The sequence below is a fragment of the Komagataella phaffii genome, chromosome 3 (assembly GCF_000027005.1).
Source record: "Komagataella phaffii GS115 chromosome 3, complete sequence".
NCBI classification, from domain to species: domain Eukaryota; kingdom Fungi; phylum Ascomycota; class Pichiomycetes; order Pichiales; family Pichiaceae; genus Komagataella; species Komagataella phaffii.
In genome coordinates this window covers 235,001-248,637 of record NC_012965.1, presented here as the reverse complement: position 1 = coordinate 248,637, position 13,637 = coordinate 235,001, and the positions used below count along the sequence as shown (strand labels likewise).

Here is a 13,637-nt window from a genome sequence, read left to right as displayed (position 1 = left end):
ACACCTCTATTCAACTTTTCCAAGTTACCAACCAGTAGATATCCATAAACAATACAGTAGCCATGGCCGCCGCTAACAGCTCTTACCTGCTTTGGAAAAAGTCGTTGATTTATGGGGGTGGAATCATCGGCACTGGAGTTCTGCTCTACAAGTTCACGACTCCAACTGAGGAGCAACTTATCGCCAGACTTTCTCCAGAGTTGAGACAGGAATATGAACAGAACAAAAGTCTTCGTAGGAAAGAGCAGGAAGAACTAATGAAAATTGTCAGAGAAACATCAAAGTCTAATGATCCCATATGGAAAACGGGACCTTTAACTCCCTCATGGGAATCGTCTGCCACCGGTCCAACAGACCGACTTCCAAAGGGCAAAGAACTACTGGTCGCCAAGCAAGCCTTCGAAAAGAGTCAAGCAGAGGAAAAACAGAAAGAGGAACTAAGATTGCTGAAGAAACAGGTTGAAGAAACGTCTCAGCTTGAATCCAGCAAGGGAAGCAAATGGAAATTCTGGTGATTAGGTCATTCATTGTGTACATATATTTATTTTATTTTGCTAATTTATTCTTCAACCCCATGCGTTGAATAACCCGGGAGCTTGTTTCTTAAATGCAAAGAGACCCTTTGATGCTAAATTACTTCCTGCGGTGCTGCTTTCGATTTGCAGGTTTGCCTTATCGATTGCTGCCACTATCTTCTTGATGTTTGTGTCTATCACCATCCCACCCTGGACAATTTCTTCCAAAGCAGCCTGCAGAACCTGCCATCCAAAAACCAAATCTAGCTCACAAACGTTGGTAAAGCAGTTGTTCAGTACTTCCACGAAGACCTGTATTAGGTCCAATATACCCAATTCGGATTCTTGGTTGTCAACAATAAACACGAAGTATAGCGTGGCGTAGTGTCTATAGATAACTTTGATATCGTCATAATCCTCCAATAACGGCGGTGGGGTTAAAAATGAACATTGGTCTTCGGTCCTTGTAATTACCAGTTGGTGGACTTGTTGCAATAGCAGTCTCTGTGTTTCAATATCCACGGAGGTATAAAACTTCATCAACCGAGGAAGCCCATCATTGTTGACTAAAAGTTAGTAATTGTTGGACCAGACGGAGGAAAAACAATATTACTTACATATCAGCACAGAATGGATCATGATTGATGGTGGGACAGAGACGGAGAACTAAAGATATCCGATTATGCGCGAAAAGTATCACTGTTTATCTTCAAAGGGAGGCTTCTATGACGAGCCAGGACCAGCAGAGATGAAGCTGAGTAGCAGCGTTAGTGGTGCAGTAAGGACCTTTACGTACTTCATGGCTAGTGGTTCGCATTACATGTTGAAGGATGTTGAGTATATATCACTTTATGGTGATGAACCAAGTGCCATTGAACAGGCCTATGCTATTTTCATCAATGTGCTGGAGATGGATGAGAATGGCAACGTCACAAATATGAGTCACGCTGAGAAAAGAGCCACAGATTATATCAGGTCTTATTGTGACCCATCATTTACAGTCCAGCCGCCTTACGAAGATTGGGAAGTTGCACTCTATTGAGAGGATCTCTATGACAATTTTTCGTTTTGGAAGCTTTTCCCCCAGTTGGTCGAAAAAGAACGATGAACTAAACATAGTGAATAAGCTGGGCTAGGTTGGGCGGTTGCTGGAGACGCTAGAATAAACTTTGGTCTCATTTCCCTCATTTGACTTAATAAATTCTGCATTTTGTCCTCATCACTCTGTCTTTTGCTTGTGGATACTTCTAAATGCTAAACGAACCAGTGATGCTAAAATCTTGCATATTATGAAAAGAAGTATGCCAAGTATTGACACCGATAATGATAGCACCAATAAAGCATTTTCTCTCAAAATTTCTTCATTGAAAAGAGTAGGAATTGAGTCATCATCCTCACCAAATCTTAACCATTCAGGGCGAACGTCCACCTTTTTGGATCTCGGTTTGTTGAAAATAGGTTTGTCCTTATCGTCATTCACAGCAAGAACTGGTTCTGCGTCTCTGTCTTTTTGATCAAAGTTCATATAGTGACCTAGATTATTTCTTTCATACTCTGATAGTCTGGTGAGGTCAAATAAGGTTATATCGGGAAAAATAACATTCTCTTTCTGAAGAATCTCGTTCTTCATTGATAGTGGAATCATCTGAGGATCATTAGGAATTTCGTTCACGTTTACGAGTTCATCTGGTATCTTTGCAAACTCTTGTGCAGTATCTGTGGTATAGAGTAAAGTTATGAAGGGAGAGGGCAACTCTCTAATAACTTTCAGTAAAGTCAAGTCATGCTTCTTAAGTATTTCCTCTCTCTGGCCTTCGTACTCTTCTTCAGCCTTTGAAGGTATGCCCGTGAAATCCATCCTAATGACTCTTGTTTTACTATCGATGAACGATTCAATGCTTCCAGGATCATCATCCTTCAATGTAAGCAGCTTTGCTCTGCATTGTCTCATAATATACGTTTGAATCTTGTCCAGATCCAATCCCTTGTGGGGGTCTTCCTCTGTGACCACAGTGTGCGGGAATGTTAGAATTGTGCTTGCTTGAACCATGTAACTTCTTAAATTCTGAAAAGAATAGAAATCCTGAAAATCCTGGACAATCACACCTGGCTGGTTCACCAAAATAAACACATTAGCCTGACATTTTTCAAGGACTTGGTTTATCATGTAATTCGTCTGTTGAAGTGTGAAAGGTTCTTGCGGAGAATGAGGTAGCTTATCTTGAATTCCTGGTATCAATTTATGCGAGAACAAAAACGATGGGAACGAGGACTCGCAGGAAACGAGCTCTACTACAAATGCAATAAAAAACAATCCGATTTTCCAACTTGATTTCATGGTTCACCGTCTTTGCAGAATATTATGCTTTGTATATAAATAGCCCAAGGCTGATCTTGGGAAAACTTGAATAAAATGTATTATGTAATCAGAGTTGCTGAGACTTTCAACATCCATACATTAGCTGGTACCTCTTTGAAACCGTAGCATAATGTACACATGCATTCTTACACACACAAACAATAAAAATTTCAGATGAGTCACGTGAAATAAGAAATATTATGGCTCATCATCCCTAGAGAAAATTGAGATTAGAAAGTGGAAAGATAGCTACTCACTTAGACTATGACCAGGGATAACGACATTGAGAAAGCAGGTTTCAACACCAAACTTGTACATGGAGACGACTCTTCAGCCCGAGTTCCTGATGTCGTTCAACCGATTAACGTTTCTACTACTTTCAGATACAATGATGATCCTGCTTCCTTAGTAGCAGCTCTTGATCTAGAACCAGGAAGCGGGATATTGGATAACTTGATCTACTCCCGTCTCTCCCACCCTAACTCAGAGAAACTCGAGCAAGTGTTTGAAGGGATTCTAGATGGCCATGTGGTCATGTACAGCTCAGGTTTGGCTGCATTCATGGCTATGCTTACTCACTATAACCCCAAAGTCATAGCCATCGGACAGGGTTACCACGGCTGTCACGGGATCGCCGATATTTTCACTAGGTTGAACGGCTTGAAACAAATAGGTCTGGACGATGATTATAGTCAGCTAGGACCAGGAGATATCGTTCACTTGGAGACTCCCGTGAACCCTGAAGGTGTTTCCTTTGATATCAAGCATTATGCCGAGAAGGCCCATGCTAGGGGTGCTTATCTTGTTGTTGATTCCACACTAGCGCCTCCACCTTTACAGGAGCCTTTTAAATTCGGTGCTGATATGATTATGCATTCTGCTACCAAGTTTTTTGGAGGCCATTCGGATCTATTAGCTGGTTGCCTGGTCACTAAAGACCTAGATATCAAGCATAAGCTGATTGAGGATAGAGTTTACTTGGGGACGAACGTTGCCAACCTTGAAAGTTTTCTTCTTCTTAGATCACTGAGGACTTTCAAAATTAGACTCCTAACTCAGAGTCAAAGTGCTCAGCAACTGGTGCAGTACTTGCAAAATCACATTAAGGAGTTCTCTGCTTTATCTGCTGTTCACCACTCATCTCTTCAAAAAGACGCCTACATTAAAGAACAGCTTCCGATTGGGCATAGTCCGGTTTTCTCCATCGACGTTGACTCCCCAGAAACTGCTCGTCAATTACCGTACCGTTTGAAATATTTCCATCACGCTACTTCACTTGGAGGTGTTGAAAGTCTTGTCGAATGGAGATCAATGACTGATAAGAGCGTCAGTCAAACTTTAGTTAGAGTTTCTGTTGGTATCGAAGATGTCGAAGATTTGATCCAAGATTTCCACCAGGCCCTTTCCGGTCTCAGTAAATAGAGAAAATAGACGCCATACAATTGCTAGAAAACTATATCACTGTTGAAGGTTTATCGCGCCTCCATCAGAAACGAAGACAGATCCTACTATCTAATTCATACTCCTAATTGTCTAATCAATGGCTAGAAGAAGCCAGAGAATTTCAGAGAAACCCATCAAATCTGAATCACTGGACAAAGTTTCTTCTGATTTAGATGTTTCGGTGCGAACGTCATCCCGAGTGGAGAATGATACTGATTCAGATTATATAAACACCAGCACCGTGTCTGGTGCAAGTGATGAAAAGGGTCAACAGGCAACGAAGAAGAACCTTTCCAAACCCAAGAAACGATCTAAGAATAAAACGGAATCGGACAGCATACCTGCTTACTTCGAATGGCGGTCTTCAAATCCAGATTACGAAAAACTTGATGATGACCCATATTTAGATGAACTTCTTCATTTTGAAAACACACTTCAGAAAATAGACTCCTCCTCGAGGGTTACAGCATTGGCCCTAAAAGACAGAATATTTTATTGCTATGGGTTCAATTTTGGAATAGTAAAGTCGGTTATCGATAGGCGTGAAGAATGGGTAACTAATGTCTTTCATCCATCGGTGTCCACTGTTGCTTCTGGTAAGTATAACATTAGGGAAATCGATCTAGCTTCATTTCCAGAAACAAACTATCAGCCTTTGGTGAAAATGGATGATACTCTACCCAAACTTGATAGGACCATATCCCTAAAGCTGGATGACTCTCAAACTATGACGCATATTCACCCTAGTATGCTAATAGAAATCCCCAATGAAAACGATAGAGTTGCAAAACTATTAAACACTGGTGGATTCGTCTTGGAAACCATATGGCTTCCCAGCTATGTGGCAGAGAAAGTTCCAGCATACCTTCTCATTTCACTTAAGGATCATGACCCTCAGGACGGAGCCTTCAATCCACAATTTTCTGTGTTCAAAAGACAACAGTATCCTTCTGCTCTGCAATTTTACAAGATCAACCCGAACAATTTGAACTCAATTTTGCTGGTAACAATCTACCTAAAAACTGGCGGTTTGACAAATCTGAAAGTTCTTTCTGCTGAAGACAATGTAGTTCAGTTAATTGCGCTATCCAGTGAAAAAACAATTCATTTGTACAAGCTCATTTTAGAAGACACTAAAAGTGAAATTTGCCTGACGGTAGACAAACCATCTCTAGAGCTATCAGTCAAGGATCTTTTAATCACATCGTTTGATATGATATCTCCTGACAGAATCATTTTCGGAACCTCTTCCGGTACGATTGGGGAGTTTGATCTTTCGAATAAAGATCCGTTTTCTCCCGTTTACCTTTATCAAACGCCGTTACAATCCATTGTACTTCTAAAGACCAACGGAAGTGACCTCCTCTACGAAGATTCTCTGAATAGCGAGCTTGTTGTTATAACTTCAATGGACTACAAAAGTTTGATCCTTGACCTTGCAGATATAATAAAGCTTGTCCGAACTGCTATTAAACAAAGATATTTTTTAAATCAGATAGAGTACTCACCATTTGCAAAAGTTTTTATTGCTACCGATGATACTGCATCCCTAACATTATTTGCTAGTAGGGATTCTACTGCTATCATTTCGGGGGCCAGCCATACTAACAGGATCAACAGGATCGGAATTTCACCACTACATCCGATGGCACTATCTGGTTCTGTCGATGGTGAAGTTCGGATTTCTAATTCCTTTAGTAGTATCTTTTTCATGGCAAGAAGCAAAAGCAGACCTGTAAGTCTTTGCCTTTGGAAGTTAGAACATTCCTCGTCAGAGGATGCTTTTCGCTTGGTTTCTCATTTGAAAGTTGGTAAAGCTGAGCAAAAGGTCACTTTGGACGCAACTATTTTTCCCAATTCCATCACGTTTACATCTCTCAGTTGGAATGAATCGATCTCAAGTTGTAACTTGTACGCGGCTGGTTCTGCATGCGGCCTGGTCATTTTAGAAGCACTTGAATCGGGGACTACGAAAAAATAAAGTATATAAATACGTAATAATGATTCAAAAACTAATCTAGTTCTTCTACAGATATTCTAAAATCCTCGGTTGTAGGGGAGCTGTCCAGCTCTCTTTTGAGTGGTTCAACCTCATCCTCCAAATCTTCCCGAACAAATACCAAAAAGTATGGAGTAGCAGTATTTGACTCAGAAAAATTGAACACTTCTGAAATTGGAACTTCAGTGATTGTTTCATCATTATACTTTCGGTAAATATTTCTAGTTGGGTCTCTGATGTAGACCCAATAATGACCATAGCTGGCTTCGCCTCTATGAATGAAAATGGCAAAAATGGAATAACCAGTGTTCTTAAACTGGTCGAATTGATGCTGACATTTTTCTTCCAACTCAGAAAGTCTTGAGTTAATAGTCTGGAGCTCACTATTTAATATATCAATTTCTTTCTGTAAAGTGATAAGCGTTGATTCGGTAGCTTGAATATCTCCAGGTAACTCCTTCTGAGCCTCTAAAAATTCTTTAGTCGCAATCAAAGCATTTCTTGGAGTCATAGAGTGAGAACTTGGTACAAGAATTTCGTCCTTACGCCTGTTGAGCTTACTGATCTCATTTTTCCACTGAAAAATCTCCTTCCGTTTCAAAATTAACTCTTCGTTATCGGTTTCCAGGTATCTGTCCATGTACAACTTTTCATGGAAGGGCAAGGGATCCAAGGCTTTGAATGGAATTCCCCTTTCACGATCAAATTGGACTCTCTGAACTTGGATTTGCAAGAATTTTGGAAGCTCGGTGATTGTAAGAGACCTCTTGACTTGTCCGTCATCTAAATCAATTAAATCTTCAGTAAAATAAGTGTCTAATGCATCGTAGAGATCCTTGGGGTGATCCCCGATATTGACAAGTAAGCTTACAAATCTTTCAACTTTGGTTCTCACTGACGAGTCAGTAATGTTCTCTTTGGTTTCTTTATCCACTGGCTGCAAAATTTGCTTCGTTCTACCATAAAACAGTTCTTTCACAAGATCATTCTGTTCTTGGTCATCGGAATCCAAGGAAGTAGGTTTAGAAGCACTCTCTAGTTGAAATAGAACATTTTCAATACATTCTGTAACATCTTGCTGTCTACCTAATTCAAGCGCATTCTCCAGTTGGTCATTTCCAATCAGAGCAACAGCCGTAGTAGCTCTCTTAGGTAAAGTAGTCGTCGGTGGCTCTGCGTTAGTAACAGAAACTTTGGTATCAATTTCATTCAAGTCCTCGGTAGAAGGTTGAGGTGACAGCTTTCGCTTTGTTGGTGAATGTATAAGCTCACTGGACTCGTCAGGAGAGTTCAATGCTGCTGATTCTTCATGGTGAGAAGATGATGGTTCGGGATAAGCAATAGAGGAACTCCAGTCCATTGCTACTGGTGAAAGCTCGGGCACAGGAGCATCGCTCATTCCAGTTTCAGATTCAGTTATACTTGGTCTTGGTTTTTGTACTTCTGGTAAATGAAACTGAACCTCATCAGTACTCGGAGAAAAGGCTAGATAAGCTAGCTCTTTGGTAGGTGTAATGGCTATACGACGGGAGTGTATCAACTCATCAAATAGATCACGTAATTGGTAAACAAACTGAAAAGATCTTTCGGTTTCCTTATATCCAACAGTACGACCACCAATTCTTCTCTTAGAATAGTCTTCTATACTATTAAACTCCTCTTCGCTTGAAGGTAAGATATCCTTGAAATTTTGAATCGCAGTTCTTAATGGTTTTATCACAAAATAATATTGAAGTAAAGAGTTCAAATAACATGTATTACCAATATTGTTCAGGCCAACTGGTGAACTCTCTAAAGGCAAGAAGGAAGCATCAACGACACCATTTTGGAGAAATTTGCCGATAAGTTTACTGCTTCTAGATTTTTCTATCACTACCAAAGAATAGAAAAAAAGTATCACATCAATACCTGGATCCTTAATCAGTCTCTCCTGAAATATTGTGACAACTTGGAAATCTGTTGCTAATGGATCACAGCCGAGATATTTGTACGCATCCTCAACACCTGTTATTGTCTTACTAGATGATGCAACTATAACCTTGAAAAGATAGTCCAAGTTATGGGTGATGTATGACCACAAAAATAGACTTTTTCTCTGAATTGCTATGGTAAGTAGAGCTCGGTCATAAAGAGCAACTGCTTGAGGAAAATCATCCTTCTTGAATTGGAATGCAGTAATAAGCACGTCGTCCTCTATGCTTTGTGGAGTGTCAAAATGTTTATATGCCTGGTCAATGTTATGAATAGGTTCAATACGAAGATAGTTCTGTAAAGCTTCGCTTTTGCGATAGTCTGCAATGCTGGATAACGCATTTCGCAGTCTGTCGTAGCTTGATTCTGAGTTAGCGAGGATCAACTCGTATTTGTAGAACTTTAAGATTTCATCATCACTTAATGTCGGAAAATCAGCAGAGGAAGTGTCAATTCCAAGTATTTGATAATTTCTCATAGTATCCCTGAAACTGAAAACGTTCTTGCTAGCTTCTTTGGCAACAAATTCTTGCACTACTGGGGCCTGTCTAAGAAGACCAATATCTCTCAAGGCATCAAAATATTTGGGAGTGTTCTGCGGATCAGATTCGCAGAGTAAGCTATAGCTACCACAGATAAGTTTGTTATTGAAATAATTTGCCGAAACCAAGGTTGTTAAAGCCGGGTTGTAGCGTTCTAAAACATCATATCTCAAACCACCAAACCATTCGATTGCCGCAGTAGAATCAAACTCCTTCAAGAAATGAAATATTTTAGAGCCAGTATCGTTAAACCAATATGCTTGGGCAAACTGGTTAAGTCGCTTCAGCCCCGGATTGTTGGGGCAAATTGTACCCAGGTACACAACTTCCAGTAACTTTCGGATGTAAGATTCCCTTACTAGATTTTCGAACACTCCATACTCGGAAAATAAAGGCGGCGTCAAATAGCTTCCATCTGCAGACTTGTGGAAAAAAAGGCATTTCTCAAAAATGTCCATGTCTAGGTGTATATTCAGAATTTTGTGATTCACATCCAGAGTTTTAACTTCCAACTCCTCGGGATCACGACTTAATGGGCCTCGCAAGACCTTGAATAGAGTCCATAAACACTCTGATTGGGAGGGTATCTTATTGACGTCGTTCTCATTAGAAATATTCAAAGAGGGGTCTGCAGAAACCGTTTTGCTGTATCTGAACTGGATCTCGTTCAACTCAAACTGTTTGTACTCTTCATTGGATAGGTCCTTCTCAAAAATCTCTATCCTTAAAACTTTGTAACATTTTCGACAAATATAGTTGGTGGAGTCTAGTAGTTTGGGGCATGATTGAACAATTGAAGGCTTGAGATCATCTTCACAGTCGGTTAACTCACCTTTGGATATCTTTGCATAGTCTGTGACCAGATCGGAACGATCTGATGGGCTGAGGGAATCGTCAGAAAAATGAAAAAATTGATGCTTAGAACAAAGTATCTCATTCTCCAAGCTCTTGAACAGTATTCTGCAATGATAGATAGGTATGTCTGAGATTGGTATGCCATGAACAGTGTCCTGTACTATGAGTCCGCGGAAAACGGTCCTTGTTCCATTTGGTAGTTGCTCCGTAGACACAGTCGGAGCAAAGTCTAATTGATTGTTCAAAAGTACTAACTTGAAAGACTCATTTATCTGCCTGTTTTGATACTGTAAGGATAATTGGGTGGCATAATCAACAGCTGGGAGGTTCAATATGGAGAACTGCTCTAGAAACAGCACACTGTTCTTGATATCATCAATTAATCGATTGGAAGTCTTGAAAATTTTGGATTTCGAAAAATCATACGCCTCCAATTGTGCAAAAGGATTGTTCACATTTGTGCTAGCACTGGGAACCTGATCTGGCATTGTCTTGCAGTAGTGTTCGGAATTAGTGTCACTTTGGAGAGTTGAGATATTTGGAGATTTTGGGTTGAGGGTCTGGTGATAGGAGTTCAGTTGAAGGGGGCAGTGAAATCTGCGCAGGAAAGATTTTAGATTACACGGGGGCACTTTGCGAGAGACCCGTTGGGGACCCGAAATCACGGAGGCAGATTAGCCTCAATCGAGATTTTTCAGTGCTTCCCTAAGAAATCTTGGACTTGACCTCTTCCTGCAACTCATGAACTCGTTGCCTGCAACTGCCAATAGTAACACGCCCGTAGTTTCCTTAGAGAAATTGAAAGAAACTGATGGTTCGTTTAAAGGAATGGCAAGTGGACTGTTAGAGGATGTCATGAAAGGGAACCCATATTTTGCTGCTGGTGGGGGCCTCATGCTTTTGGGTACAGGACTGGCTTTATTAAAAAGTGGAATCACCCGGGTTAGTGGCTTAGCCTACAGGCAAATGCTGGTTGATTTAGAAATACCAAGCAAAGACAAATCCTACCTTTGGTTCCTAGAGTGGATGTCACAATATAAACACAGATCTTCAAGACATTTATCAGTGGAAACCAATTACACTCAGCACAATAATGGGTCGATCAGTACCAGTTTTTCATTGGTTCCAGGTCCAGGAAAGCATTTGATTAAATATGAAGGAGCATGGATGCTCATCAACAGAGAAAGATCAGGAAAATTGCTAGATATGACCAATGGAACTCCGTTTGAAACTATCACATTGACTACACTCTACCGAGACAGAAATAAGTTTCCTTCATTATTGGAAGAAGCTAAGAGAATGGCATTGAAAACACGAGAAGGCAAAACAGTGATCTACACTTCATGGGGTCAAGAATGGAGACCTTTTGGTCAGCCTCGCATGAAAAGACTAATTGATTCCGTTGTGCTAGACAAAGGCATTAAAGAGTCCATAATCGACGATGTTCAAGACTTCCTGACTAGTGGACAATGGTATCACGATAGAGGGATTCCGTATCGTCGTGGGTACTTACTATATGGTCCTCCTGGAAGTGGAAAAACTAGCTTTATTCAATCTCTTGCTGGATACTTGGACTATAATATTTGCATTCTTAACCTCAGTGAAACCAATCTAACAGATGACAGACTAAACTATTTAATGAACCATATTCCAGAACGAAGTATATTGTTGTTAGAGGACGTTGATGCAGCATTCAACAAGAGATCTCAAACAGACGAGAAAGGATACAGCAGTGGTGTGACATTCAGTGGACTGCTAAATGCTTTAGATGGAGTAGCAAGTGCAGAGGAAATGCTGACTTTTATGACGTCAAATCACCCTGAGAGATTGGATCCAGCCCTATTAAGACCAGGTCGTGTGGACTATAAGGTTCTCATTGATAATGCATCCATTTACCAGATTGAACGTATGTTCCTCCGATTCTATGGGGAAACACACAGAGAGTTGTGTGACGAATTTCTGGAGCAGTTCAAGACGCTTGGTCTTCCGACCGTGTCAGCAGCACAATTGCAGGGACTGTTTGTCTACAACAAAAGGGATCCTAAGAAGGCCATCGAGATGGTTGAAGTGCTCAAACAACCGAACCATGTATTTTGAAACACAAAATGGGGCTTTATCTGTAAATAGTGAACCCACCTACCCCCTGAATAGTTTCAGAGTACTCTCACGAGCTTCCAGCAAATGTTTTTTCATGACTGTGGAGGAGCCATCCCTTTGGGCCAACCTCGTAGCTTCCTTGGTGAGTCTATCCATGAACTGTATGTAATGAAGATGAACTAATAGAGGGACATTGGATGTTCGTTTCAATGAAAACTTCCCCTTTGGATTCTTGGACTCTTTAGAACTAGCAACCTTAGCTATTTTCTTGGCTAAAATCGTGTTTAGCTTTCTGTCCATTTGCCTACGCTTATCAATTAGTGGGTAGATAAAAAAGAAAAAGAATAATACCAGGTAGATCGTGATTTCAACACCCCCCAGGTAGATCAATGAAGCAGTAGTGTGATCACCGCTGTAGCTCTCATCTCATCAGCATTGTGTTTACACAGGCAACCAGGTTTTTCATGAATAGTCGTGCAGTCCTCATATGCAATCGCGCTTGTTTCTGCTATTTCTAGTAATAGGACAAAAAAAATTGTTCTCCCGTCCTATCGTACCAGTGGAGCTTTGCCCTTTTCCTGAGACTACAAAACCTTCTCCACACAAACCCGTCCAATATATTTGTGTGGGCCATTTTTTGAAAAATGCCTGACCATGTGGAGTTACAAGAAACCTCCAGTTATAATGACGGCAGGACTGACCGTCCAGCATCTCGGAGTGGTGCCACTACAATGTCCACAAAAACCTCATTTATACACAAGTTATACTACATGTTAGAGGACGGATCGATGAAGCACCTTATATGGTGGCTTCCCAGTGGCTCATCATTTGCTGTTGTTCCTAACGAGGATTTCTCTAAGGCTTTAAGTCACTACTTTAAACATACTAATATTGCGTCGTTTGTTCGGCAATTGAACATGTATGGATTCCATAAAGTCAATGAAAATAGCAGCACAAACAGTTCCAATAACGGTTCGACGCTTCCACTGGACTCAGTCACACAAACTGAGCAAAATAGGAGCCGTGCCAGCAGTACTTCGTCTAATCCCAATGGTTTGTCTGTTTGGGAATTTCGTCATTCAAGTGGTTTTTTTCAACAGGGAAACTCGGAAGACCTTAAATTGATCAAAAGAAGGTCTCGTCAATCAAGGGAAGGTGCTCCGAAGGGGAAAGATGGTGTAGATATCGGAAATGAGTCTAACACTTTTACGCCCGCTCCTGCAATCGGTCCGCAAGCTCTGTCAGCTCCGTCAGGCGCAGCACAGGTGTCAACTACTCTGGAGCATCCACCCGTGACCAATGGTTTCAGTGGGTCTAATGGTTCTATGGCCCCTAGTTCCCAAAGTCTTGCTTCCACCTCCAACCCTATGACTGGGACTAATCCAGATGTACAGTCATACACTCCTCAACATTATACTTTGAATTCTCCATCGAATACAGAAACTAATGATGAAGGACATCCTATGTGCCAAAATACTGACCCTAACTCCAACTCTTTGACTGATAATTCTGGTACTAAACGTTTTGGAAATGAGACGACAACAAACAAATCAGAATTGGGCGACAACGTTCTCGCCAAGTACAATGATTTAAATAACAAATTCATTGAGTTCAGAAAGGATTATGATATTCTTCAATACAAATATGATCTGGCACTGGAGGAAATGAAAAAGTCGAACTTTGACATGATTAACCTCATCAATTTCATGAAAGAGTCAATTTTGTCTAGGACTGACTTTATTAGGAACCAGCAATCTCATCCTTTTGACAACGAGAAAAATTTTGAGGCCGAATTGGATTCATTTAAAAAGTCTATTCTGGAAAAGTGTAATGAAAGGGACTTAGAATTGCGGGAC

General features: G+C 40.7%; 9 protein-coding genes across 9 annotated transcripts in view; 6 read left to right on the top strand and 3 right to left on the bottom strand.

Annotated features, from left to right (window-relative positions):
• Nucleotides 1–62: 62 nt before the first annotated feature.
• On the top strand, nucleotides 63–515 carry PAS_chr3_0123 (the record flags this gene model as incomplete). Its single annotated transcript, XM_002492287.1, has 1 exon — nucleotides 63–515. One exon carries the CDS (start codon nucleotides 63–65, stop codon nucleotides 513–515), a length of 453 nt encoding a protein of 150 aa, XP_002492332.1.
• A 51-nt stretch (nucleotides 516–566) lies between these two features.
• On the bottom strand, nucleotides 567–1,055 carry PAS_chr3_0122 (Small subunit of the clathrin-associated adaptor complex AP-3, which is involved in vacuolar protein; the record flags this gene model as incomplete). Its single annotated transcript, XM_002492286.1, has 1 exon — nucleotides 567–1,055. The coding sequence occupies one exon, from the start codon at nucleotides 1,053–1,055 to the stop codon at nucleotides 567–569; it is 489 nt and encodes a 162-aa protein (XP_002492331.1).
• A 208-nt stretch (nucleotides 1,056–1,263) lies between these two features.
• PAS_chr3_0121 (Hypothetical protein) lies at nucleotides 1,264–1,557 on the top strand (the record flags this gene model as incomplete). Its single annotated transcript, XM_002492285.1, has 1 exon — nucleotides 1,264–1,557. One exon carries the CDS (start codon nucleotides 1,264–1,266, stop codon nucleotides 1,555–1,557), a length of 294 nt encoding a protein of 97 aa, XP_002492330.1.
• Nucleotides 1,558–1,734: 177 nt separating this feature from the next.
• Nucleotides 1,735–2,853, bottom strand: PAS_chr3_0120 (Integral membrane protein of the endoplasmic reticulum, required for normal content of cell wall bet; the record flags this gene model as incomplete). The annotated part of the gene is made up of 1 exon (XM_002492284.1): nucleotides 1,735–2,853. The coding sequence occupies one exon, from the start codon at nucleotides 2,851–2,853 to the stop codon at nucleotides 1,735–1,737; it is 1,119 nt and encodes a 372-aa protein (XP_002492329.1).
• Nucleotides 2,854–3,138: 285 nt separating this feature from the next.
• On the top strand, nucleotides 3,139–4,296 carry PAS_chr3_0119 (uncharacterized protein; the record flags this gene model as incomplete). The annotated part of the gene is made up of 1 exon (XM_002492283.1): nucleotides 3,139–4,296. The coding sequence occupies one exon, from the start codon at nucleotides 3,139–3,141 to the stop codon at nucleotides 4,294–4,296; it is 1,158 nt and encodes a 385-aa protein (XP_002492328.1).
• A 118-nt stretch (nucleotides 4,297–4,414) lies between these two features.
• On the top strand, nucleotides 4,415–6,298 carry PAS_chr3_0118 (One of six subunits of RNA polymerase III transcription initiation factor complex (TFIIIC); the record flags this gene model as incomplete). The annotated part of the gene is made up of 1 exon (XM_002492282.1): nucleotides 4,415–6,298. The coding sequence occupies one exon, from the start codon at nucleotides 4,415–4,417 to the stop codon at nucleotides 6,296–6,298; it is 1,884 nt and encodes a 627-aa protein (XP_002492327.1).
• A 31-nt stretch (nucleotides 6,299–6,329) lies between these two features.
• On the bottom strand, nucleotides 6,330–10,172 carry PAS_chr3_0117 (uncharacterized protein; the record flags this gene model as incomplete). Its single annotated transcript, XM_002492281.1, has 1 exon — nucleotides 6,330–10,172. The coding sequence occupies one exon, from the start codon at nucleotides 10,170–10,172 to the stop codon at nucleotides 6,330–6,332; it is 3,843 nt and encodes a 1,280-aa protein (XP_002492326.1).
• A 253-nt stretch (nucleotides 10,173–10,425) lies between these two features.
• On the top strand, nucleotides 10,426–11,781 carry PAS_chr3_0116 (Protein of the mitochondrial inner membrane that functions as an ATP-dependent chaperone, required f; the record flags this gene model as incomplete). Its single annotated transcript, XM_002492280.1, has 1 exon — nucleotides 10,426–11,781. The coding sequence occupies one exon, from the start codon at nucleotides 10,426–10,428 to the stop codon at nucleotides 11,779–11,781; it is 1,356 nt and encodes a 451-aa protein (XP_002492325.1).
• A 644-nt stretch (nucleotides 11,782–12,425) lies between these two features.
• Nucleotides 12,426–13,637, top strand: part of PAS_chr3_0115 (Transcriptional repressor and activator) — a gene marked incomplete at both ends in the record, with an annotated part of 2,401 nt that continues 1,189 nt past the window's right edge. Inside the window, one exon of the mRNA XM_002492279.1 lies at nucleotides 12,426–13,637. This exon is cut by the window's right edge and continues 445 nt beyond it. Coding sequence (XP_002492324.1) covers nucleotides 12,426–13,637 — 1,212 coding nt within the window.